Below are 26,893 nucleotides of genomic sequence, written 5' to 3'. Positions count from 1 at the left end.
TAGAAAATGTTGTCGAAGTATGTAGTTGATTTACAATGTTGTGTTAATTTCTGCTGTACAGCAAATGTCTCAGTTACACATATATTCTTTTTCATATTCTTTTCCATGAATGCTTTATCACAGGGTATTGAATATAGTTCTCTGTGTGAATATTGTCCTTCGATACATTAGGACCTTGTTTATCCTCCCTCTGTATAATAGTTGGCATCTGATAATCCCAGACCCCCACTCCATCCCATTCCCACCACCCTCTCCCCTTGGCAACCACAAGTCTGTTCTCCCTGTCTATGAATTTGTTTCTGTTTCATAGGTAGGTTCATTTGTGTTGTATTTTTGATTCCACATGTAAGTGATATCATATGGTATTTGTCTTTCTGACTTACTTCACTCAGTACGATCATCTCTAGGTCCATCCATGTTGCTGCAGATGGCACTGCTTCATTCTTTTTTATGGCTGAGCAACACTGAATTGCACATTTTAATCTTGTTTGTAACTGTTTTCCTTGTAAAATTAAACATACTCATTCTCAAAAAATTTTGAAACAAGAACAAACCAAAAGGAGAAAATTAAAAAACAGATCAACTTTTACTAACAGAGACTGACCCGCTTTAACTCCTTGATAGATACTTTCCATGCATATATGCTTTCCCTAGTCTTAAAAGGATTCTTGATTTGGAAAAGTCTTTTATAAATTATCATATTTTTAAACATATAATATCACTAATTTCAGTGGGAAAAATTCTTGTACATTCCTTCATGCCAAAATTAACATCCATTTATGGGAAATAAGCCAAATCCCTAAATTCAGTCACCAACAGAGTTATCATTACTGGTCATATCATTATTTTATAATGTGGCTATCCCGTTCTATGCTTTCATAGTTAAGTACCAAATTATCTCACAGAGTGTATGGTACCTTAAGTTTATGTAGTCTAACCTTTGGAGACAGACAAAAACAGTAAAAGAAATCAACCAAAACAATACAAATGATACATGAGAGTATCACTTATAAGCCAGCAAACCACTCTGTATCCATAAATTAATGCAGCTCAGACAGTGTTGCAATTTGGAAGGTGGCTTCCTGCAAGATGACCCTGATTTCATGGTACTCAGCTGATCCCTGGGTACATGAAATCCAAACTAGTCCTCTACACATGAGGGAAGTAAGGAAAATTATGACAAACTCTCATAAAGTTGAGTTCTCAAACCTCAAATGGACATAGTTTGAATTTGCCAGAATATATTTTAATATAAACAGTATCTTACATTTTTTATGATTTTTATTTATTCATTATAGTTGATTTACAGTGTCCTGTCATTTCTACTATACAGCAAAGTGACCCAGTCATATATATATATATATATATATATATATATATATATATATATAACATGTATCTCTATATACATATATATGTATATTCTTTTCCTCACATTATCCTCCATCGTGTTCCATCACAAGAGACTAGATACAGTTCCCTCTGCTATACAGCAAGATCTCATTTCTTACCCACTCCAAATGCAATGGTTTACATCTATTAACCCCAAGCTCCCGGTCCATCCCACTTCCTTCCCCTCCCCATTGGCAACCACAAGTCTGTTCTCCAAGTCCATGAGTTTCTTTTCTGTGGAAAGGTTCATTTGTGCTGTATATTAGATTCCAGATATAAGTGATACCATATGGTATTTGTCTTTCTGACTTCACTTAATATGAGAGTCTCTAGTTCCATCCATGTTGCTTCAAATGACCAGTTTTTGTATAATATTGCATACTGATTATTTAATAAATTGATTTTTCGTTCAATTAATCCTAACATTTTTATGTCCATATAATTCTTTAAAAAAAAAATCCATAGCAATGCATTCCATTATCTGGAATAATACATTTAACCCTAGCCCTCTGCCCAGTACCTATGTCATTTCTACCTTTTCCTACTAAAGAATACATGTTTTTGGACTAGACCTTTAGGCACTTTATTAGTGTTCCCATCAGGTAGATTTTAATGAATGAAAACATGGGCCAGTCTTTCACTGAAGCTTGATGTTTGTGGTTATTAAATGTTTTTCTTGGTGTAGACTCAATCTCTGGTATTACAAGTGAGTGGGTTTTCACTTTTCTGATTTTACATAGAACAAATTACAGAAAAAAATGAGGTGACTTTATATGCCTTTGTCTTTTATTCAAGATCTTAACATCTATCACCATGTCATTACACCTTCAAAGGTTTCTAACTTTACAACAAAGAATATTGTATTCACAAAACTCTGTTTCAGCCAATTTAGGGAAATTGGCAAACTCTAAAGGAAGAGACAAAGGGGACCAGAAATGAACAGGATCCTTAGGGGGACAGCTGAGGACTCTTTCCTTAAATAGAAGTCTCCAATTTTATAAACCTTCTCCACCAGCATTTGTTTTACTGAATTATTGGGTAATCATTGCTACAACAGCCCATTCAGTGTGATGCAAAGTAAGTATTAAATTTAATCCAATTTAATGGTGATAAAACACAAGCTTACTTTATGGCAGAACAATATGTCATTAAAAACAGCCAGCAATATCTAGGTAGGATGACATGAGCAACCTATTTTTAGAGAAGTGCTAAATATTTAAAAACAATGCTTTACAGACAAGAGGAAAACCAGAGAACATAGTAAAAAGGACTTTTAAGCAGTATATTGCCCTATTTGTACTCTTAGAATGTTCTCTGCATATAAGGCAAGGCACACATTGATGGTACTACCAAGAGCTGACTCCAGCTCATTGACACCATTGTTCCCTTCACTTTAACAAGTTTGCATGTAAATTGAAATGTAAATATTAACCTTTAAATTTTTTTGAACCTATGCCCCTCAACCTCATGGAGACGCCTGTGTTTGAAGAGTATAATACATCTGACATGACTCATTTAGGTAGGAAGATGGAAGAAGCAGTACCCCATCTCCCCCCAATACAATAAATATTTTATCCAAAGGTTGATAGGCATCAAAGATTTTTTGCTCAGTAAATGATGGTGTGCCATGACCAATGTTATAATGATTTTACACCCACTTCATTGTATAATATACATTCATTTCTGGTGTATTATCCTTAAGTTTTTTTTTAAATAAGAAATCACATAACCTCTCTGATATTGCCTAACAGAGTAGACCCTCAGTAAATGTTCTTCTCCATCTTCCTAGAACATTTAAAGATACTGCTGTTTGTGCTTAATTCTCTGTGACTATTGGAACAAGCAGCAGGTGCCCTGGCCTTCAGAGCGTGATCCAGAATGGCTTAGCCAGGGGGACCCTAATCCTACACACATCCACCTCTCCTCAAAGGACCAGGCTACAGAGCGCAGAAGGCAGGGAGTGGCCAAAAATAGAAATGGGAAATGGCCATGCCTTGACCTTTCTCCATGAACACAAGGTCGGGTCTAGCTTTAAACAAGTACTCTGCCCAGGCATGAGACCATCCCCAACAAGACTGAGACTCCCCAGTGGTACAGTTAAGTAACAGTCGTCTAAACAGTCAGCACATGGATAATCATTTCTTGCTGGCTCATCAGTTCACATACATTTCAATTAAAATTCAGCAAAAATTTCTGCAGCAACTATGTTTCAGTCACTGTTCTAGGCTCACGAGGTTAAGCCTGGTAAACTGTCAAGGATTCAAATTGCTGGCCCTCTTTGTTTCAAGATTGTGGCTTTACCCTCTTGTCTAGATTGGCCTTGCGAAATCCTTTGTGTCGCTTTCACCAAGAAGTGGAGACTTTTCGGCATCGGGCCATCTCAGACACTTGGCTGACAGTGAACCGCATGGAGCAATGCCGGACTGAATACAGAGGGGCATTGCTGTGGATGAAGGATGTGTCACAGGAGCTTGATCCAGACCTCTACAAGCAAATGGAGAAGTTCAGGAAGGTAGGAGATTTTGAGGTGGTTACCCAAAGTGGTACCTGCTAGAAGGTAATGAGGTGTGATTTGAATCCCTCTAGTGAAGAAGACATTAACTCAAAAGTACCAAGGATGCAATTAATCATCGGTAGTGTCTTTTTATGTGACAGAATACCAATTAATGTGATATATAATTCTCTAAGGATATGATAGAAGAGACAGCTGGAGATTGCTGGGATTTAGCAACTGGTTTTAATTGAACTCAGATTTTCATATAATGTGCACTTTTGGTAAGGCTGTCACTTTTAAATGCTTTTTCATGCATAACTAAAAATCAAGATTAGATCAAATGAAACTGGAAGGTGAGAACAGACTATTGGGGAAATCTTTTTTAATTGCTAATGAATATTAAAATTAATGGAATAATAATGTTCCTTTGTTTTGTGAAATGGTTCAGAAGCAGTGAGGTTTAGAGGGAAGGTTAAAATAATGTAGCAATGACTCCATCTGCAGTAGACCCTTTGGATATTTGTATGAGACAAATAGATAGCTGAGAAGATGGATATGCTCTTAAATTTTCCTGAAATGACCAGAGGAACAATGTTTTGTTGGTTTTTTTAAGTGTCTTGTGTGAATCTGGCCCTTTGGAAATTTGGTCATACAATGATATATTGCACCACTAGGTGGCAGCCATACACTGAGTATTTATGAAAATGCAGAGAGATTTTCGTTGTGTACAATCTTGGTAGGTCTTTGTTTGGTCGATTTGGATATATTTCAGAGTATGAAAGACAAAAAAAATCAGGCACATGTTAAGTTTGACATATTGTGTCAATTGTCTTATGCATTTCACATTATCCATTTGTAATTGTGATATTGCTTAAAATCCCTAGATTTCTTAAGTACATCATTTGCAGAGCTGTGCGTAGGAAACCTTGCTGGTATGCAGGTTAGATGTGTGGGGTGGGGGAAAGGAAGGACCTTGTGTTGCTTAAGAATAGGGCCACCAATTTTCAACCCAGGTATTAGATTGATACAAATTCTTTCGAAGTCAGGTTTTACTTTGGCTTGTAATTTAGGATCCATCTGTATGAAGGGACTCAGAGTCAATTTTCCTTCTGATCATAGATGATGTTAGTGTGTTAGCAGCAGGGACTCCTCACTAAGGCAGGTTTCTGAGCTCATGGAAAATCAATACTGAAAAATCCCCTACAGATGGGCTGGTGAAACTCACTCATTCTATAAAGGAGAAAACCAAGACCCCGAATTAGTAGATAAAATTTTCAAAGGTGGACAGCTAGATGGTGGTGAGCCCATGCCACATTTCTAATTGAGCCAGTAACTTGGTTTGTCTTTGACACTTTCCTTAGGGATTGGAGAAGGATGGAGTGGAGAGGTTAGAAAAGGGGAAAGGAACCAAAAACTCAACATTTATCTGCAGATTGTAATACCAGTCACTCTACATCCACTATCTTCTTTAAGCCTCACAATAACCAAGACACAGATTTTATTTTACAGGTGAGGAAAATGATACCTGTGTTACGTAACTGGCACAGGATCAGACAGGGAAATGGAAGTCAGAGTCCTAGAAAATATGCATAATTTTTTCTGTAAGAGAAAAGAAACAGGGAGTTAAAAGACATACCTAAAATTGACAACGGTGTTTTCATAGTAACAACTCTCCTGTGACTTATTCATTCAACAGACATTTCTTGAGCACTTTCTATGTGCCAGGTAATAAAAGTAAACATAAAATTATTCTGGAAGGCGGGAGACTTTCACGTGAAATTGTGTTTATTTGGTTTTGTTTTGAAGGGTGGTTACTAGCTGTGGACAGATGAAATAAACCAAGTCCTTCGTCATTTGGCTTGAATGTTGAAACATTACCCAGTCTGTAGTGTCATCAATCCTTTGATTTTGGAAAATATGGTTTTTTAAAAAAAATCCTTTGCCATGCAGAAGCAGCTGAAGCAGTGCCTTGCTCCACAATCCCATGTGTGCTGGATTTAATTTAATAGCTGAACATGGTGTACTTGGAATTTAGGGAAAGAATTTTTTTTTTATAGAAGACTGTATTCAAGTGTATATTCAATTAGGCTCAACTCTCTATGAGGATAGGGATTAGGTTAGTTCTCTTCACTCCTAGCACCCCAGAACCAGCCCAGCACCTGGCCCAAATGAGCACCCATGTCAAACTGACCAGATTCCAGCCATGGCATTTGAGTGCCAGACCCATGCCTTCTCATACCTATAGAGCTTTCCTCCCATATGCAACAGACCTGTTGAGGTTTAGAGAATTGGGAATTGATATCTATGGTTTTGTATGTAAGAAGTAGCATTATTAATTTGTGTCTTGCTGCCCTCTTTGGAATGAATTTAAATTGCAGAGTTTGCTATTCACTTGGAGTTCATAACGTGAATCTGAGCAAGCTTCTGTTTTTTTCCCCCAGTGGGACACCATTGTAAATAGTCTCCATTTCTCTCTCAGGAAAGTGTTATTGAAATGCATTTCCGAGTCCTCTGGGAGAGTGGTCCAGCTGTGGGTAGTTCCTCGGGAGTCACTGTGGGAGGGGGATATAGTCTCCTCCAACCAACTGCTTCCTTCACATCCTGATGGATGAATCCTGAGATAAAGTGGTGTCTTGCTCTAAATTCTGTTCTATGAGTTCAGTCATTCAGTCTTTCTTCTTTTCTCCTTTTTTTTTTTTTTTTTTTTTTTTTTGTCTTTTTAGGGCCACACCCGAGGCATACGGAGGTTCCCAGGCTAGGGGTTGAATCGGAGCTGCAGCTGCTGGCCTACGCCGCAGCCACAGCAATGTGGGATCCTGGCCATGCCTGCAACCTACACCATAGCTCTTGGCAACATCGGATCCTTAACCCACTGAGCGAGGCCAGGGATCGAACCTGCTTCCTCATGGATGCTAGTCAGATTCATTTCTGTTGAGCCACAATGGGAACTCCTGAGTTCAGTCTTTCTGAGGAAACAAACTTGGAATCCATATCTACAAGTGTGATCCCCCTGGTCCCAGTCTTAGGTGTCCACTCCTTCACCTATTCATTCATCCAACAAATGACATTGACACCCACCTTGTGCCAGGCTGAGTGCAGGGGATTTAGAGGTGCCCTCCTGTCACAGGAGTCTCCTGGGGTCAGAGCAAGAAAACATGATGAGGTCAGGTGAACCATTGTCTGAGGTCGCACCTGGTGCTACAGGAACATCAGGGAGGGCTTCCTGGAGGGAATGGCATCCAAACTAGGAAGGATGAGAGGTAAGGAGCTGGGTGGAAGGAGGGGGGCCAGCAGAGTTGCAGTCTGGGGAAGCAACATACACAAAGGCCTTTAGGTGAAAGCAAACAGGACAATTTAGGTCCTGTTATTTCCCTACAAACAGAGCATGAAAGGCAAAGTGGATGATGTGGGATGTGATCGGTGCTGGTAATCAGGCCCCAGCTGAAGGGACATCGTCCCTGAGAGCTGAGGGGAATAAGTCGTGTGGAGAAGGGGAGGGGCTCTGTCCATCTTGTATTTTCACCAGCAATACCAGCTCGCTCAGATTTCAGAGTGCGGAAGGGTGGGAAGGGAAGGGCCCAAGCCTGAGCTGCAGATGAGACAGGGTGCCCAAGGAAGAGAGAAAGAAGCCGACCAGGGAGAAATGTGCTGTTCTAACCTCCATCAGACTCCCAACAGCACCACATTAATTATAGAGCTCTTCATTCTTTTCAGAAGTGAGCAGAATATGTATAAATAAATAGCAAGAACATGTGTACTTTAACTTCCAACCAAGGCTTTTTTTCTTGGTGTTTTCAAAATGCTAAGTAACTTTTTTTTTTAATAACAAGCAGCGAGCATGACTGAAATGATGAATGAAAAAGTTAAACAAAGCAAATGATCTGTTTTCATTCTGGCACCCTGTGAGCACACGAACCCGATGACAGAGCTCTCTCGGCAGCAGCGTTAATAAGCATTTATTAAGGGCCTATCTGAGGGGATGGAAATACAAAGAGGTGGAAAAGCTTGATCCCAGCCCTCGAGAAGGCCCCTGCTCATCATCTGTTCCTTGTCAAAATTACCGTGGTAAATGAGACACCTGGACAGTGGGGCCACATGTAGCCATTCTCCTAAAGGCCAGATAATAGGAATGGTGGATGCTTTTAAATGGGCTGGGCTGGGCTGTTATTGCGGTTGGAAGTCCTCCTGACAGTGCGATTCACCCCAGGAGGGAAATGGACGGGAGACAACGAGGCCACAAAGTATTTTATGAGCAGTTACAACGTGTGATGTATGTGCCCTTTGAAGGCACAGTAAAAGGGTCTAACTTAAAAATAGAGCCGGCTTCTTGTAGCAGATTACATCAGCTTAAGCTGTGAGCTCACTGAAGAGCTTTTGCAGCCTCACGCCCTTGAGAGAGTCCTCCTGTGGTCAATTAAGTGTCTTGTTTTTCTTGAGAGTCAGAAATGGGATAGAGGGTAATTATTCTAAATGGAATAAAAGCTGTGCTAGGTGTAAGAAAATCATCCTGAATCCTCTAAAGAGATAATATGGAAACGTATAGCTGGGCATTTGCATTAGTTGGAGTCCTTATAGACAAGGACATGGGAACTGGTGCTTTAATGAGGCCCATTTATTAAATGGCTTAATGAAATCCTACAGCATTTGTCTGGCGTTTCATCACTGTAATTCAAAAGGGTTTCGAAAAGGTAGGGAGTGTGAAAGATACACGCAGGTATTCTTAGGCTTGACTCTGTTTAAAAGAGTGTTAGAATCTGGAGAAGTATGAAATCACTAAAGTCATGTTATCAAAGGATACCTTACCCATGAGAAGGTTTATTAACAAATGGTGGTGGCTTAATAGGTGGGAGTTCTTAGGGTCATCAGTCAGTGGTGTCCTTGGGTGTCGACTGAAGGTTTGGGTCCGTAGAGCTTGGTCAAGGACTAGCAAACATCGGTATTGACATCGGAGGGTTTTTTTTTTTTTTTTCCTGTGGACAAAGACTTGGGTTAATTAATTTGACAGTATCATTAATTACTGCTGAAATCGTTGGTCTTTGTCAGAGGTCGGGCTCTCTTAGCAATTGAGGGCAGATCCCATGGGAGCTGGGGACGACAAATAATGCCTGAATGTCACCGCCCAGCTATATCCCCATTCTGTGATAAAGGCCCTTCCTTTTAGCCTGAGCCATCCAGCTCTTGGGCTTCACTGGGGTTCTGCTTCTGTTCAGTGCCAAGGGTGGGTCTCAGACACTCCCTACCCCCTCTCCATGGGGTTGTGTTGGGTGAGTGTGAAAAATGTCAGGTTTGGATCCATATAGGAGACCAACACTAAGTCTCTGAAGGCGGTACCTTGACGCCCAGGGCTTTGCCCAATTCATACATGAAAGCGGTGGGCGGGTTTGATCCCTCCTCTCTGTCTCTTCTGGTATTAAAGTTCTGTGCACTGGCTTGAATTCATTGATGAGGTGAAAGTTCCTTTTGTAAAGCTAACACACCCTATTGCATCTGTTTCCTAACCATCCGTTTCCATTTGTTGGGTTTTGACGCATGGCGGTTATTTGTTTTGGTTGTTTAACTAGGGCGCCTGTTTTTTGGTGGTCCCCAAGAAGGCTGAATCCAGCTGCTAAACCCCACGCTTGGGTTGCTGTTTCTCTCCCCCACCTAGGAAAAACATGCCATGTTCACACGGCACAAGGAGAAGGGAACAAATCATTATCCCCTTGCTTTAATTTCTGAATTTCATGAGATGAGGCCTTTGGGACTTTGTGTGTCTTTATTGATTTTCTCCACTGAACTTGGTGAAGAGCAAAAATTAGTGTCAGGGTTAAGCCAAGACCATTTAGGAAAGCGTGAAACAGCTAACCCTTGTATAGCTGGTGGCTGGCTGGCTGGCTGGCTGGCTGGCCTCTGCCAGTGATTGGAAATAGGAGGAGAGGGCATAGCCTCAAAGGTAGGGTGGCTCTACACTCTAGTACCAGACCTACCTGCACCAGCTCTGACAGCTTGAATCGGGATAATAAGCCCATTGCAATTCTCATCCACTAAAGGATAGGTTCTAGGTGGTTGCCAAGCTCTCTTCCAGCTGTAGTATTTTTGTTATGTTCCCTCTAAATCATTAAGCTCATCAGTAGAGAAGTGCATATACTCTCAAGCAGGGCTAACGTGTCCTTTGTCAGTGTCGTGTTTTCCTCCAACAAGCAAGTTCTAGTCTTGATGAATTTGCTTGGTCTTGTTACTGTTGCTTTAATTTTGGGCTCTGGAAACAAAAGAATGTTTCACTCCTAATTCTTGGGTAGAGGAGCCCTTGACATTTATGAAGTGTTAATATCTATCTCTTATTTAGATATTACTACTATTGTGAGGGTCAGAAACTTGTGGCCCATGGGCCAGCCACTTAATTTTATAGTTTTTATTTTTAACACAACCATGCTCATTCATTTACTTATTGTCCACAGGTGCTTTCACAATACCATGGCAGAGATGAGTATTAACAACAGAGACTGTGGCCTGCAAAGCCAAAATATTTATTTGACTTTCTGCCCCTTTACAGGAAAGTGTTTGCATTCCCCTTGTTTACAAGTCCCTTGATTTATAGGCACCTCCAAGACATGTTGAAGATGGTTTTATATCCTAAAATGTACCATCATAACCACTTGTAAATGGCCAGTTCAGTAGTGTTAAGTATATTCATATTGTTGAACCACAAATCTCCAGAACTATTTTATCTTGAAAAACTGCCACTCTATATCCATTACACAAACACTCTGCATTCCCCTCTCTCCTGGGCACTGGCAACTGTTATGCTACATTGTGTTTTTAGGAATTTATGATTATTTTAGGTTACCTCAGGTAGGTGGAATCATGCAGCATTTGTGTTTTTGTGCCTGGCTTATTTCACTTAGCATAGTATCTTCACTGTTCCTCCATGTTGCAGCATGTGGCAGAATTTCACTTCTTTTTAAAATTGGATAATATTCTATCGCATGTATGCATCACATTTTATTTGTCTCTTTAGTCATGAGGGGACGTATGTGAGTTGCTTCCACCCCTTGAGTAATGTAAACAGGGCTGCTATGAACATTAGCATACAAAAAACTCTTTAAGACCCTGCTTTGAACTCTACATACATAATGTACAAATATAATATGTATCTTTTTAGTGTTTTATTTAATCCTGCCATTGAATAAAAATGAGACTCAGGCTATGCCAGCAGGGAGTCACTTGATTTTGATTTTATCATCTTAGAACATATTATCTATATGTACTAATTTATAATTGATATTATCTAATTTGTATAAGAATCATAAATATCTGTGCTTAAAAAAATAAGCATATGTAATACTGTAAAAACTCATATGTCAGCTTAAAATCGATTTTTTTCTTTCTGTTGAGAGTGGTATCAAATCTTTGCCTGAGGCATTTCTCTAATTGTTTGAGAGAAAGGCTTGCTTAACTCTCAAGTTTCAGAGTGGACTCTGGACAAAAGTTCATTATTGAAGTGTGAATGGATCCAGCCCAAGATAGTTCTCCTTTTGCCAGCTAGTCTGGATTTTCTTCCTTAGACTTACATGCCTTGGATGGCATCTGCAAGCCTGGTCTCTAGAATTTCATGGATGATAATATATAAAACATACAGATTTTACTGAGTAGAACCATCAGGTTCCAGATCGAAATCTTATAACCATGGCCTTTCAGTGCCTCGGCAGCTGGAATTCCCTCGGAGGGACTCATTATTTCCGTGTTTCATCACAGTGTGCTCTTGGCTGCAGGGTTGGAGGAAGGCTGATGCCTGTGACATCCTACCCCCTTCTGAAAACCACAGACTGTTCCATCTGCCTCTGTCTCCTTTTGGTAACTCCTGGAGAAGGTGTCACTTTAGATTAAGGTTTAATGGAAAATTACTGTATTCAAGTAGCATGATATACTAGTTCCTGCCTCTATAGTTTCAGTCTCCAAGTCTGTCTGTCTATATATCCCTCTAGATTACCCTCTTCCTTTTGGTTAACAACTCAAATATCATCTTTCCCAGCTGTTCTTCTTCTTCTTTCATGGTAAATGGGTTGCAGTTATTGCCATCATTAAGAATTTAATGCAAAAGAAGACAGTTGCACCCTGAGGAGTTAACTTAGCATGCTCTCCTTTTAAAATGCTTATGCTTTAGGGATACATCACACTATTCTTACTTTACAAGATGGTGGGTTACTTAGACACACAAAATGGAATGTGGATTGTATTTAATTTTAAGCAGGAGCAATGTACTCTTTCCTGAATGCCAGTAGCTTTATAGCACTGTGAGTTACTTTTCTTAGAGTTAAAAGGAATATTCTTCAAATACATTCTTCTCTGCAACTAGACTTTTCAATGACAGGGAAAAAAAAATGATTTGATGGTTGTCTAAATTGTCACTTTTATGAGTTCCCATCATGGCTCACCTGTAAAGAACCTGAGTAGTATGCATGAGGTCACAAGTTTGATCCCTGGACTCTCTCAATGGGTTAAGGATCTGGCGTTGCTGTGAGCTGTGGTGTAGGTCACAGATGCAGCTCAGATCCTGTGCTGCTGTGGCTGTGGTGTAGGCCAGCAGCTGTAGCTCTGATTCAACCCCTAGCCTGGGAACTTCCATATGCCACTGGTGCAGCCCTCAAAAAAAGCAAAAAAAAGAAAAAAAAAGTCATTTTTACATCATACTGGATTTATAAATTGGCTATGAAGAGTTAATATTTCTGAAAGAAAGCTCTAAATCACAATTGCTTTAGAAAAAAAAATGTTCTGTGTTAGTTTGTCACCAAGGGATATTGAAAGAATTTGGATTCTGCTTTCTAAATGATTGAATTATTTTTGTGAACCCCTAACAAAGATTTATCCAAGCAGTACTGGCCTATAATAAAGCCATAGACTGTCAGTGGTTTCACTGGTTTTCCATATGTCAGTGAAACTCAGAATACCCTTCATCTCAAGTGCAAGTCCATCCATACTCCAGTGTTTAAAATATGAAAAGAATGAGTCAATAGGAAATTTGTATCTTCCGCTCACAGTTCTGAGATTTTTTTTAAAAAAAGGTTCTTTGATGATTTCTTGGGCTCCAGAGAACTGATATAATTTTAATCTCACAGGGAAATTAGCAGTGGAGGCCCATATGTGACCCAGCGTATGACCTGGGCAGGGGTGGCTTTGTTCACTAAAGCGTGTATGATTCAACCCGCTTCTCTCAGAGGGCTTCCCTTTGCCTCCTTGGATGAGTTTTTAGTAAAAATAAAACCTTAAACAGAAAATATCAAAGTGTTTGTGTTTACCTTTCTAGCGTAAAATTTTCAAGACAGTTCTAGGCATAATAAAATTATCCTAAGGGAAAAAATTCTGTTTCCTATCCAACAATTACCCCACACTTAATCATTATACAAGATGAATGAAGCCCTAAAATCATATACAGGAGCCCTAAAATCTTACACTGGCCAATTTTACATGGACTCAGGGAGCTCTAAGAAGAAGCAAACCCTTGAAAGGCCATTGGTATAACTTTGAAATGAAATTCCCACATGCATTAATCAGCCGCTGTTGTTCCCATCAAATGAAATATGATTTTAGGGCTTGGTAACACTTCACAGTTGATTGGCTCTTTCTATCCAACTACCCATCTATCTGTCCATCCATCTATTTAAATTCACTCCCCAGCTGTGATTCTGAGACAACCATTGTCATTTAGATGCTGATTCCTTACTGTGGTTCTTCTGGTGACGGCTGACATTGGAAGAAGGAATACTACACAAGATAGATTAATTACATAAACAAATTGAAGGATGAGAGTTTTTTTTTCCTGCTTTGTTCTTTTAAATCTCCCCGCCACCCCAGGCCTTTAGAGATGGGACTCTGCATTCTTATGAGCGAAAATAGTTCATGGGTATTAGTTCATGTTCTGAGAGAGGTCTAGGCAGAGACTTGGAAAACACCCACATTCTGGGCTGACGAACCATATGGAAAACCCATAGATGACTCTATGGGAAATAAATGAAGAAATTTCTCAAGTAGATAGAAAGCTGGAAAGAAGCTAGTGAAGTAAAATATATTACATTGAGGATCTTATTCCCTTTCAATTTTTTAAATCTTAAATTAGGGGGAAAAAAAGATACAGGAGAACCTGACCATAGTGATGGCTTCCAGGGCAGGGACTAGAGTTGGGAGAAGTGGAGAGGGGATCAGCAGAGATGAGAACAAGGTTAGAGATGTGCTGCATGCCTTTTTGTGCCTTTTTTCTTTTTTTTCTTTTTCTTTTTTTTTTTTTTTTTTTTTGTCTTTTTGCTATTTCTTTGGGCCGCTCCTCCAGCATATGGAGGTTCCCAGGCTAGGGGTCGAATCGGAGCTGTAGCTGCCAGCCTACGCCAGAGCCACAGCAACGCGGGATCCGAGCCGCGTCTGCAACCTACGCCACAGTTCATGGCAACACCGGATCGTTAACCCACGGAGCAAGGGCAGGGACCAAACCCGCAACCTCATGGTTCCTAGTGGGATTCGTTAACCACTGCACCACGACGGGAACTCCCTTTTTGTGCCTTTTAAATGTGCCGTGTGCATGGATTGTCCTTAAAATAATATGTCTAAAAAATAATGAGAATGAATGAGATCGGAGTAGGAGCAGATAACATTTGGTAGAAGGGAAGGAATAATGACAGAAAAATTGTCTTATGTGGACAGAAATGAGGAGTTTTTGTTTTGTTTTAAATAATAATAAAGGGAAGAGGGAAGACCAGTGTTAGAGGCAAAGAGGGGAAGCCCAGTTCCAAAGGTGATGTCATATGAGCAGCCGGATGGAGGAGGCTGGAGCGTGAAGTCATTTTCGAAAGCCGTCAGCAGAAAGAGTCATGTGAGGTAGCCAAGTCACCGAGGGATAAAAGGATCAAAAGCAATGCCTGGGGGAAACCCACCAAAATTGAGAAAGATGACAGATTTTCCTTTAAAAGCCTTCACTGTTCTAAGTGGATGGGAATAAGCAGAGTTATGCTGATCCTGAAGGGATTGGGGAAAAGTGAGAAAATAGAGAACTTTTTCCATTTCCCTTCAATTGCATCCTAGAAGGGACGAGTTCTATGTTTTGCATCATTGAGAATGTAGAGAAAATCCTTTTCCAAAGAAGAATCAAAGGCAGAGAGGACCACTGTTTGGAGGGAACAGCCCCCACCTTTCCACTAATGCTGGAGCCTTTGAGTTGGCTTGGAGCATCTATAGGCTGATATTTGATGTCTTAACTTCAGGGTTTTCTGCTGGCTTTAATGACTTGTTCCCTGTTCACCATCCACTTCTAATTCTCATTTATGCTACTTAATGGACTCAGACAAAATCTTACCCTCCTGCAAGTCTGAAATCTTTTCTCTAAATCTAGCAGTTTCATCACTTCCTTTTTACTGGTGGGCTTCAGGTTTTAGAAGCTAAGCCAAGAATATGTATGCTCCTTGTGAGCCCTAATTTTGTCATTAACATTTCTTCAGAAGTCATATCAGTTGCCATAAATCCATCTCTATCCCTTCAGCTTCCTAGTATTTATTTATTACTAGTTGATTTTTATAGTATTCTCACAAGGGCCTTCTATTGCTTACGTCTGGAAATAAATGGAAATACATGCAGAGTCTAAACCACACATCTTTTTTGTGCACATGTTATGGAGTGGCTTCCACTCACAAAAGTATATGTGTCAAATCAGATACAGCAGGGAGGCCGTAGGGACCTAGTTGCTCCTAGGGTTTCCAGAGGCTGCATGGTGGACTCAGATTTCACTGGAATTTTATCATGGTCCCCATAAATCAAGTGATGCTGAGTAAAAAGTTGAAATACATGTTTAATTTGAAAGCTTTCCATGTCATCCTCATCCAGGCTGTGTAGGCGATGCTTCCTCACCCTCCTTCCTCAAGTGATGCCAGGAAAAGTCAGTGATTTGTAAATTGAAGCTATGTCAGCTAAAGCTTTTATTGCTACTTATTATCCGGACCTCCGTCTGCTTTTAATTTTAATTCTCTGCTGAAAGAACTAGGTTTGCCTTAAAAAGAAAAAAAAAAAAAAGTTTGCATGTCTTCCACTTTATAATGAAAAAAAAAAACACAGCACCTAAGAGTAGTGATACGATGCCAGACAACGGTTGGGTTTCCCAAGTTGGCCTTCCTCTTTTCCATCTATAGTGTATTTTAGGTTTGGGACAGAACCTCTTGTATTTTCTATTTACCGATTTGTCCCTTTTCTCTTCCTGGCATGTCCCTGTTTTCCCCAGCATTCAGCAGTTGCAGCTAATTCATGTAAATACAGTAGACACTAAGAAATTGATGTTAGGAAAGGGGTTTGGATTTTTTTTTTTTTTAATGGCCACACCTGTGGCATATGAAGGTCCTAGGCCAGGAATTGAATCTAGGCCACAGCTGTGACCTACGTGGCAGCTGTGGCAATAAGCTGGGGATCAAACTTATGCCTCAGCAGCAAACCAAGCTGCTGCAGTTGGATTTTTTTTTTTGGGGGGTCTTTTCAGGGCCGTACCCATGGCATATGGAGGTTCCCAGGCTAGGGGTCGAATTGGAGCTGTAGCTGCTAGCCTAAGCCACAGCCACAGCAATGCCAGATCTGACCTGAGTCTGCAACCTACACCACAGCTCACGGCAACACCAGATCTTTAACCCACTGAGCGAGGCAGGGATTGAACCTGCATCCTTAAGGATGCTAGTCAGATTCATTTCCACTGAGGCAGGACAGGAACTCCTGCAGTTGGATTCTTAACCCACTGAGCCAAAGCAGGAACTCCAGAAAGAGGATTTTAAAATGAAATGGAAAATGATAAACTTTTTCACTTCTTCTTCAATGGAGAAAATAAGAACAACAAATTTCAAGAGAAGGTTAAACATGTGTTGTGCAAAAGTGAAAGTACTGATCATTTTTTGCTCATTTTTTAAGAATATCTTTTTCATAGTACAAAAGCACAGCCGATAGTTAAGTTCCATATTGAACAATGTGATAAGTTTATTTATGTTAAGATAATTAACATACTTGAATTTTTTCCCAGCCTAGGATTTTTCTTAGCATTCCACCTCATAGATAAGATGTAGCAGCTACTTAAATATGTATACAGTGCAGGGTATTTCTGATTAAATATTTGTACAATGTCTTCAGTTTACAAAGAAGTTTCATATTCATGATTTCATTGAAGCTATACAGGAGTTCAGCAAGGGCATGAATTCTTTGTCTGTTTCATAGCTGAGACCACTGAGGTGCCATGGATCTGACCAGCTTGCCCACAGCCACTTATATGAGTCAGGATTCATCCAGGTCCTCTGACTCCACTCTCAGTGTTCTTTCCACCACTTCTGCCCTGAGTGGCTCCAAATCCGATAAATGGAAAAAATGTTCTGTGGGAAAGAGACCCAACGTTGCATTAAAGTAACAGCCACATCTTCTAGCACGTTCCACATTGTCTTTTCCCATTTGCTCTGACCCAGGGGCTCATTTTACCAGCACATTTAAGGACTCTTTAGATTTTTTTTTTCCTTCTCACCAAGCCAGCCCATCAATCTCTCTGCCTTCTGAACCTCTAGTCATGTCCTGGGTTCAGCTTTTAGCATTTCTCCTCTTCCATCTTACTCTGTGAGTACAATTCACAGTAACATTGTTGCTGTATCCACATGGGTTCCTTGGGGTCAGATGCCTGAATCCCACAGCAGTATACTCTGTATACTGTATACCCAAGCCTGAACAGGCAGTATGAAGCTCAAGGTTGGAAAGATGACTTCACAAAGGCCAGCACCTGGTCAAGGATCCTACACATATCAGCTTGTAGACTTAAAGCCAGGACCCTGTGGAAAGGTTATCACTCATTAGATGAGTGTAACAGAGATACTACAGCAAACAGGCACAGAAAGATAGGTGTCCTCCTGCAACATTTCTAGTAAAGGACATTTTCCCACACACCCAACAAACCCTGTTACTGTGTGTGGGAAATCAGAATTTCCCATGTTGCATGTCAGAATCCTCTGAGAAGTGAGTTGGACATGGAGAATCCTGGGTCCCACCTAAGGATTCTGATTCAGGAGGCCAGAGATGGGACCCAAGAGTCACAACACATGGTTGCTGAACCCCTATAGCCTAGAAATTTCTATATCGTAGATACTCAAATACACTTACTTTGCTCATCTACAATCACTGTAAACCTTGCTAACTAAGTCCCTTCCCCTTCAACTAAACCTTCCTTACTGCTCTTCTGGTTAACTCAGAAAACTCAAAGAGCTTGGATGGAGCCTTGTGTTAGTCAGTGTCTAGAGTTTATCACTCAGGATCACACTGCTTTGTGAACATGGAGCAAATAGTTCTGAGGATGAATTTGCACATGTTAAGCACAGGGAATGTCACAGGAGCATCCTGGCACTGTTAGTGTCCTGATATGCATGCTAGTAAAAAGCCGGCAGCATCACAAATAAATCCTCCCCCTCAGCCTCCCTCCTCCTTCATGTGTCTTGTCTCTTGCCCATAGTGGGTCCGTCCTCTTAGGATCAGGTGAGCCTGAGACAACAGTCTCCAGCACCAGGTCCTATAACACTGCTGTCATTTTAGTCTGTAGTTTCTTAGCAGCTAACATTATTCATGAGCAATGACGTCCTGGCCTTGAGCTGCTTCCTGTAGTGAGTACCAAGATGTTGAGCAAGAGTCAGGGATGGTGTGAAAACAAAAATCCTCATTTGTCCCAGAATGACATCCTGTGCTTGTGGAGATGCTTTAGAGGTGGTGAAATCAGAAATGAAGAATGTCAGGAATATATGTACTTTGACATTTCTTGACAATGTACAGACATCCTTGAAGAGGACACAGAATCTCTAAAGTTGAATGTAGAAGTAGAAATGATGACAAGATTAGCAAATATACTATGAAAAGTTTATTTTGCACCAGCTACTATTCTAAGACTATTACATAAATAGGCTCATCTGAATTCTCCAGAGGTTAGATGCTATGACTCCTTCTTCATGGGTAAGGATTTTGAAGCTTAACGAGATTAAATGACTTTCTTATTGTTGCACAGAATGGGACAAGGCCAGGTGGGAAGAGTTGTAAATTGATTTATGTCCCATGTACACATATCTTATTTTCTAGACCTGAAGTGGCTTTTTTGTGAGTGTGTGTGGTGGGGACTTGTGGACTAGTCAGTTAAATGAAGTTAAATAGCCTCCCTTGCTTCAATTTAAATGTTGAATCTGTTCAAAATTCTGCTTCCTGTTAGGGCCGGTTGAAATAGTCTCTTTGGGGGCACACTTTCAGAATTCTACCCCTCTTATCCTGCTTGGAGGGTGTTGGGCTGACCGTCCTGGAGGGGGCAGGGGAGAGGGGGTCCTTGAAACCACCTTCTGTGCTCTGGCTCCTTTCTTATAACATTCTGGAGGCTCAGCCACCCTCCCTGATGAATCACCCTAATGGCAACTCAGACTCCATTAGGCTCCAATTTGGCCCCCAATCCAGGGCCACGCCCTAGCAAGCTCACTAACAGGCTCCTTTAGCCACCTTCCTTTCCCTTCTGTAGGACATGTGAGACCTCTGGACGTCTTTCTCTCCACACCCTGAGAGCCCAGAGAGAGACTGAGGAGCTGAATTCAGTCCTCCGCCATCAACTGCCTGCTTTACTTGGATGCAGCTCCTCTTATTCAGTTTAAAGACAGCTTGAGAAGCAGTCCTTTTACAAATTCCCAAGTACATAGTAGGGCAGACTGCATCCTACCTTTAGTTTTTCCCTCAGTGCTTTCTCTCCGTGGGACAAGGCTGGGCTCCAGGGGTCATTGTCTACTTCCTTGATTGACTGTCCAGCCAGAGGGCTTGGACAGGCTTTCTCCCTTCCCCCGGCTCTGGTCATTCACTTCCGCACCCCAACCCCTACCCTAAGAAAAGTATGATTAAGCCCACCTACTGAAGTGGAAGATAAAAACTGTGTAATGCTTTAGTGTCTAGCAAAGTCTGAGTTTCAAGCTTATTATCTTGCTGCAGACTTGAAAACCTCACTTGGCCTGTCAGAAGCTGCAGAGTACCACTCTCTCTCTCTCTGTATTTCTCCTGCAGCAGTCCAAGTGAACAGCCTCCCACACATCCCAGGCAAGGTATGCCCCAGGCTGACAGTGCAGAAGGTCAGGTGCATGGACTTGCAAACAGAAAAGCACATTGACGATTTCCAAAAAAGTGACCTCAAACTACCCACCACTGGAACACAAGTGTTCTCACTCCAGAACATAGACTTTCATCCTTATACTCACTGACTTCTAGAGTGAAGGAAATTTGGGGGGTTTGCATTGATAGAAAGGAATGGTGATAAAAATAAATCAGACATGAAGCACTTCATTTTAGTCCAGAAGATATCTGTAGTTGCTGCAGAAGCCAAGGCTATCAACAGATTCCTAAAAAATAACAATTGACAGTGGGAAAGTAGAAAAGGATGACAAATTATGAAAGTATACTGGTTAACTGGACATCGGGTCGAAGAGCCCAGAGTCACCAGCTGGAAACTCAACCAGTATTCACAACTATAGCTTAACTCTTAATGAAACCCTTTCATTATGTCCAAGCATCTGAAACGACCTTTGGGAGACAACTACATTAAATCTGATTTCTCATAGCCAAGTGCTCTTTCAGCACCTTTTACATGATACCTCATCAGTTTTATGTCTTCAGTTCTCAACAAACCACCTTCCATGTTTGTCCACCTGACGTGGCAAATGCAGCCTCCTACCTCTGACCCTTCCTGCTTCTATCACCCAAACAGCAAGTCTCTTCCTTCCTGTCTGTTTACGGCTTCTGTCTTCTCTCAGCCTGGCTTAAAACACAGAACATCCAGAAATTCACATTTTGGTTAATATACTGCTATATAATTGTTCTAGTGTACTGTCTTGTACTTCTTTTAACGTATTTTTCTTTGACCATGCTAAAGGCCCTTGAAGACACTAAGAAGCTTTCATGACCTCCGTGTCACCTGCCACGCACGTGACACTGTGCTTTATCTCAATACATATTTAGCAAATCCTTTTCATTTGACCTGCATTCTGATTTTTATCTACTGTGTGTGGTGGGACGGTCAGGTTGAACTAAAATCTTTCTAACATTAGTTCTACTTCATTCCAGTTTTCTAACATTTCATTTTTGTCAGAACACTGTATATCTGTTTCAGACTGCAAATGAAAGCATGTATCTTCTTTACAAAAGGGAAATTTGCAGTTAGGAGGAGGTTTTCTGGAATGCGTGTACATGTTTCACAATCAAACATGAGGGCACTGCTGAGGGTGAGGAAGGCTTTACCTAACTGAGCTTAAGCGATTCGTTCATCTTGTGAGCTGTGACTCCGTACAAGAGATGTGCTTGGCACTGTGCAAGATGACACTGGGGGCGGCGTGGTGATTAAATGTACCGTGTGCTCACTGTAGACCAGGCCCTGGGCCAAGGAACATTACATATGCTACTTCATTAGTCTCCTTGAAATTCTATGACCCAGCCAGTATTAAAAACCCCACTGCACCTTTTGGGTAGGATATAGCCTAAATCTATAGTGAGATGTTTTTATGTGCCCCACTGTAAAACATGAGGAGGCAAGGAGATGAAGGGGGTTCTTTCTCCCCTGATGGGAATAGCAGAGGGCAGGAGGGAAGGTATGAAGGAGGGCGGGTCAGGGAGATTGGCTCCAGGGAAAGGGAGTCCAGAGTGGGGCTGAGCCATGTGAAGGAAGCGCTCCGTCACTGTTTGCTTTCTTGTTGCCAGAGAGCTGAGCGCACACCAAAAGCGCAGTGTACTTCCTTTCCCCAGGTGCCCTGACACTCTGCTGCCAGGCAGCTGCTTCTTTCTGGGGAGGTGTATCAGGCAGATGCTGAGGGGGCAGAGCCAGAATGCAGGGTCCCTGCCCTTTAGAGGTTTCCAGGCAGTTAGGAAGGGAGGCAGACACAAATTCGATTATTGCCAGTGCAGTGAGTCTCAGAAATGGAGGAGAGGTGATGAACTTCTCAGCTTTTCACCTTTCTGCTGCTTCTGGGGAATTTCCTTTCTCCTTCCCTCTTTTCACTGACCCGTGCCTTTTCTTTCTTCCACGGACTAGCAGGGCGCCCCTCAGAATCAGCTCCTCCGTTCATCATCCTCTCATTCTCTGAGCAATTGGTGAACCTTCACGACCTCTGCTCCACTTGCAGTGTTGACTGCAACCTCGTTCCCCCACTGTAAGCCCAATTTCTCACTGAAGATGCACAAGGGTTTCTAGGAAATGCTCAGGTTTCCTCACAGGCCACACGCCAGTGTTCCAACAACTCTGCATGACATTGCCCTCTTTCCATTTTTATCTCCAGATAGTCCTCTTTTCCTTTTTTTTTTTTTTTTAATTATTTTTAAAAACAACTCACATGGCTTTGTTGATTCAACCTACCAGTCTCCTAGGCTCCAAACTCAAAACCTGACTCATTCCTTAGCTCCATCTTCTTTGTCCTGTCAGCCATCATATCCTGCTCAGACTTCCTTCACAACTCTTCCCGTGTTCCCATTGTGGCTCAGCAGAAATGAATCTGACTAGCATCCATGAGGATACAGGTTCTATCCCTGGCCTTGCTGTGTGGGTTAAGAATCCAGCATTGCTGTGAGCTGTGGTGTTGGTTACAGACATGGCTCATTCCCTGCTTTGCTGTGGCTAGGATGTAGGCCAGCAGCTACAGCTCCACTTCATCCCCTAGCCTGGGAACTTCCATATGCCATGGGTGTGGCCCTAAAAAGACAAAAAACAAACAAACAAAAACAAATAAAAACCTCCCCTTGCATTGGGCCTTCCTCTTGCTTCTCACTGTGGCCACCCTCTCTTGGCTTTTCATCACCTGGGGCTTTAATGAAAGATCTCTTAACAAATATGTCTCTTTCTGTGTCTCTCTCTCCCTCCCCCCTCCCCACTTCTCCCTCTCTCCTTCCCCTTCACACACATACTCAATCTAAATCATACCTTCTCCAAACAGCAGTCTTGACCTGCTGCATTGTTGATTAAGGATCTCCCATGCTTATATCTTACCCCACCTCTCCATGTTCTCCATGACTGTGCCCACTTTGTCTATCCAGCACTGGCCCACACACCCTCATGGTAAAACTGAAGCTCTTCAGGTTGTATTATCAGGCCAGGTTGCAGCACTATGTGGTGATAAAGAGCCTGAATAAATTAACTAGTCAGGTGGAAAGAGCTCTAAGGGAGCTGAAAAATTATCCCCACTTTCCGTAGATTTTAAAGCAGTAAGAGATAGACGTGTTTGGATGTTTGAGATCCAGAAGCCAGTGGATGATCTTGTTCTGTCCCTTTTAGATCTAACTGTGTTTCTGTCCACAGGATAGTTGCATTTTCCTAGTAAAGAGGTCCAGAAAGCCTCTTTAAGCATGTAAGCCAAAGAGATAAGTATGCCATCAACCTGACCTGGCTCCATGGTCTCACTTAGTAATGAAATGTCCATGTTTCCTCTAAATCAGTCCCAGTACACCCTATGAGAAACTTGAATTGGATTGGACTCCTTGGTATTCTTTAATGTTTTTTCCAACCTCTGCTTCAATCAGAAACCTTGTTCTTTTTTCTTTTATTATGTGGAGCATTTTTGTATGCCTGTTGGTGCATTAGTTGATAACTCCTCATCATGTAGAGAATCATTCTTGTTTCCAAAAGCACTTGACAGCATCGCTGTTACTCATCGTCTTCCTATGCATCAAGCCAACAAGCCCTACCGTGTCCTTTTCACTTCACGAGAGGCAGTTTTACCTTAAGATACTGGCCAGGGAGTTCCCATCGTAGCTCAGCAGTTAATGAACCCAACTAGGATCCATGAGGATGCAGTTTTGATCCCTGACCTTGCTTAGTGGGTTAAGGATCCGGCGTTGCTGTGAGCTGTGGTGTAGGTCACAGATGCAGTACCCTCCCTTCAGTCTCTTAGAAAGAGGCTCCCAGAGGCACAGACTGACCCTTCTATGAAGAAGAGAAGCTATGAAATTAATGGGAGTGTTAATCAAGGAAGGAGTTGGATTTTTAAAAGGAAATGTTTTAAGATTCATCCCAGCGTGAGTGCCTAGATGTTTCTGTTCTCTATGGCAATACTTGCGTGTATGTGTGTGTCTTTCTTTCTTACCATTTGCTTTGATTCCAGAGCAAAAAAGTTACATTTGCAAAGAAAGCACTCACTTCAAAGATAAATCAACTGACCGTATGTCAGCAGAAACTCTAGGCTTACTTTCCATTCCTTCAGCAATTTCACTGGCCAATTCTTGAACGTGCCTGTTATGTTGGAACAGTTTTACAGTTTAGTTGGGAAGATAAGACATCATCTCATGACACAGGAGTATGTGTGGTTGCTTAGTGTTCGGGTGAGCAGTGAAGCCCCTGTATGGTTATTGCCCTGGGTTTCTGTCGTCCCAGAACTTCATGGGGACTTGAAGTTCCATCTAAATTGGGAGAACTTGCCACTTTATTTTAAACTAAATATATTTCCATCACAATTAAAATTCATAAGCCAGATGAGAGAAGGATCTCTAATAATAACTACTCATACTCTGAGGATTCCATTTTCTTCATCTTCCACTTCTGAAGGCGCAGCCTGTGTCCCGTGAGAGAGACATGATAAGGAGGGAGGCAGAGACTCTCATGTGTGATCTACACGTGGTCACACTAGAGAGCCTGGAACACTGGAGAGCCTGGCATAGACCTATCCTCCTGTTGGCTCCAGATCTAGTGCCCCTTTCAGCCCAAGCATGACTTAGGAAAGAGGTGGTTTCAAGACTAGTCATAGCAGCCAAGCTCTCTGGCTGGGAAGTAGCGGGAAGTAAGCTTGAAGTTACTGTTAGATACTAAGCCTCTGCTTATGTTTAGGGAAGGTAACAGCAACAACAACAACAACAAAAAGTATTATGGTGACTACCCTCACATGGGAAAGCTAGAGATATACTGCCAGGTCTTAGAGGGATGGTGTGTGTGTGTGAGTCTGTGTGTGTATCTATCTCTGTGTGTGTCTTTGTATACACATGTTGAGAGCACACTCACAACACATGCACGCTCAGAACCAGCAGTGTCTCTGCTTCTAACATCTTCCCTGCATTGTCTTTAGCTGTGTCTTTACACAGCTAAACCTCAGTTGGAAGCAACGAGCTATGTTAGCACTGTGCTTCTGCAGGATCCTTTCATCCAGCAGCTCTCCTCACAAATCAGCACTTCTGTACTCCATAGCATTTGGCCACGTTCTGCATCTTCATCATTGTTGCAAAATCCCAGGGTTTCTTTGTGCTCTGCTTTGGAAGTTTTCATCCTAGACTTGATGGAACTCATTCTCCAAACATGTATAAATCTCCTCCCATCTGAGCACACGTGGTGTTAGGCAATCTTGAGAGCACCTAGCTTAAAAGGAGATAGCAAGTTTTTTTTTGCCCACACACATGACATGCAGAAGTTCTTGGGCCCAGGATCAAATCCAAGTCATAGCAGTGACAATGCAGAATCCTTAACCTACTGTGCCACCAGGGAACTCCAGGAGACAGCAGTTTGAACAAAAACAAATCATAGGTTAATGTAAGTGATTCGGTATAAACATGTAGCTATCAACATGAAACATTCCCCCAGGGCATTTCCTGGCTATCTAGCCTTCTCATGCCATGGTACTTTTTTATATAAATTACACAAGCTAGCTTATCTTACTCTTTACAAGCTCCCATTAATATTGTCATTCAATCCATTGTAATGAAAGAGGAAGAGTAATACTTCAAGTAACAAGGCTCCTTAGGTGTTAGCATGTTGGCCATTCAACAAATATTTTGAGCCTCTACTCTGTACACAGCACTGGAGACACAGTGCTGAGCAACAGATGTATGATCCCTGCCTTGGGGGTGGAATAATAGGGAGGTAGACATGCAATAAATATTCCATGTAGAGGAGCTTAAGATTGTGACATATTCCATCAAAGAATCAACACTGCACCATGAGAGTGCTTGCCTGTGACCTTGTTTAGATGGGAGCATGTGAGCAGTTTTCTCTGAGTGGCGCCACTAATCTTAGCTAAGAGCTTGAGGATGCGTTCATGCCAGCCAGGAGGAGTTTCAAGGGTGAATTCTGTGGACATCACAGCCTCTGTGAAGTCCTGAGAAGGGAAGGGGTTGGGGAAAAGAGGTCATTTTGTTGGAGCCTCGTCAGTGAAAGGCAGGTGCCAGGCCATGCAGGACTTTGTAGGACGGGTAAGGACCTTGGAATTCAAGAAGAGTACACCGAGAAGCTGTTGGAGAGTCATGCACAAGAGAGTGAAATGGTCAGGGTCAGGTTTTTTTTTTTTAATGCTTCCTCTGCTGCTTTTTTAAAAGTGTTTTGAGAAGTGGATGAAGGAGGGAGTTGGGGGCATGGATGGATTGAGGGAGAAAATGAACAGAGTTAAGGTTACTAGTGATGGTGGCTTGGACGACAGTAATAATCATCAGTGTGGAAGAAAGTTGAGGCATCTGAGGTCTGCTTTGGAGTTAGCATGGACAGAATTTGGTGAAGCCTTGCTTATGGGAGAGGAGTTGAGGATGGGCTGTAGTATCTGGCATAGTAGAGGAAGCATTTCCTTAGCAAGGAAAATAGGGTGAGAGGCAAGTGCACTCTTAGACTGTGTCATGAGATAATGCCAGCGGAATAGTATATTTGGTTGCAGACCTGTAAGAGATGCTCATATTCAGGATTTGTTGGTGTCTGTGATTGATATGAGAAAAGATGAGATCCCTTAGGAAAAGATTTGGGAACAAAATAAAGGGAACTGGAATTTCAGCACTTATGGGTCATGTAGAGGAGAATCCAAAGTAAAGGAAAAGCAAGATTATTTGGTGTCATGGCAACCAAAACATGAAAGTACATCAAAAGCAGAACCTGTCAACTCTGAATGCCCCCACTGTTATGTTTGATATGGTGAAGAATAAAAAGTGTTCCTGGATTAAGCATCAGACAGGTGTGTTTTGCAGAATTACAATGTGCATATGTAGAAGGAAGAATGAGGAGATATGAGGACAAGGAACTATGGGTAT

General features: G+C 41.7%; 1 protein-coding gene across 13 annotated transcripts in view; it reads left to right on the top strand.

Annotated features, from left to right (window-relative positions):
* ICA1 (islet cell autoantigen 1) overlaps positions 1-26,893 on the top strand; it is a 150,586-nt gene that overhangs the window by 38,328 nt on the left and 85,365 nt on the right. For 11 of the 13 annotated variants that reach the window (XR_014815863.1, XR_014815864.1, XR_014815862.1 and 8 more), the window contains exon 6: positions 3,706-3,904. The exons of the other annotated variants lie outside the window; for them this stretch is intronic. Coding sequence is in view for 8 of the 11 variants with exons in the window: in XM_084977096.1 (XP_084833222.1) it covers positions 3,706-3,904 (199 nt within the window). In the remaining 3 variants the exon portion in view is untranslated. The remainder of the gene's footprint in view (positions 1-3,705; positions 3,905-26,893) is intronic. 13 annotated transcript variants of the gene reach the window in all.

The sequence above is a fragment of the Sus scrofa genome, chromosome 9, assembly GCF_054392235.1.
Source record: "Sus scrofa isolate SSC_HxYL_T2T_F1_AM1 chromosome 9, Sscrofa_HxYL_maternal_Yorkshire_Landrace_v2.0, whole genome shotgun sequence".
In the NCBI taxonomy this organism is placed as follows: Eukaryota; Metazoa; Chordata; class Mammalia; order Artiodactyla; family Suidae; genus Sus; species Sus scrofa.
This window is presented reverse-complemented; position numbering and strand designations above follow the sequence as displayed.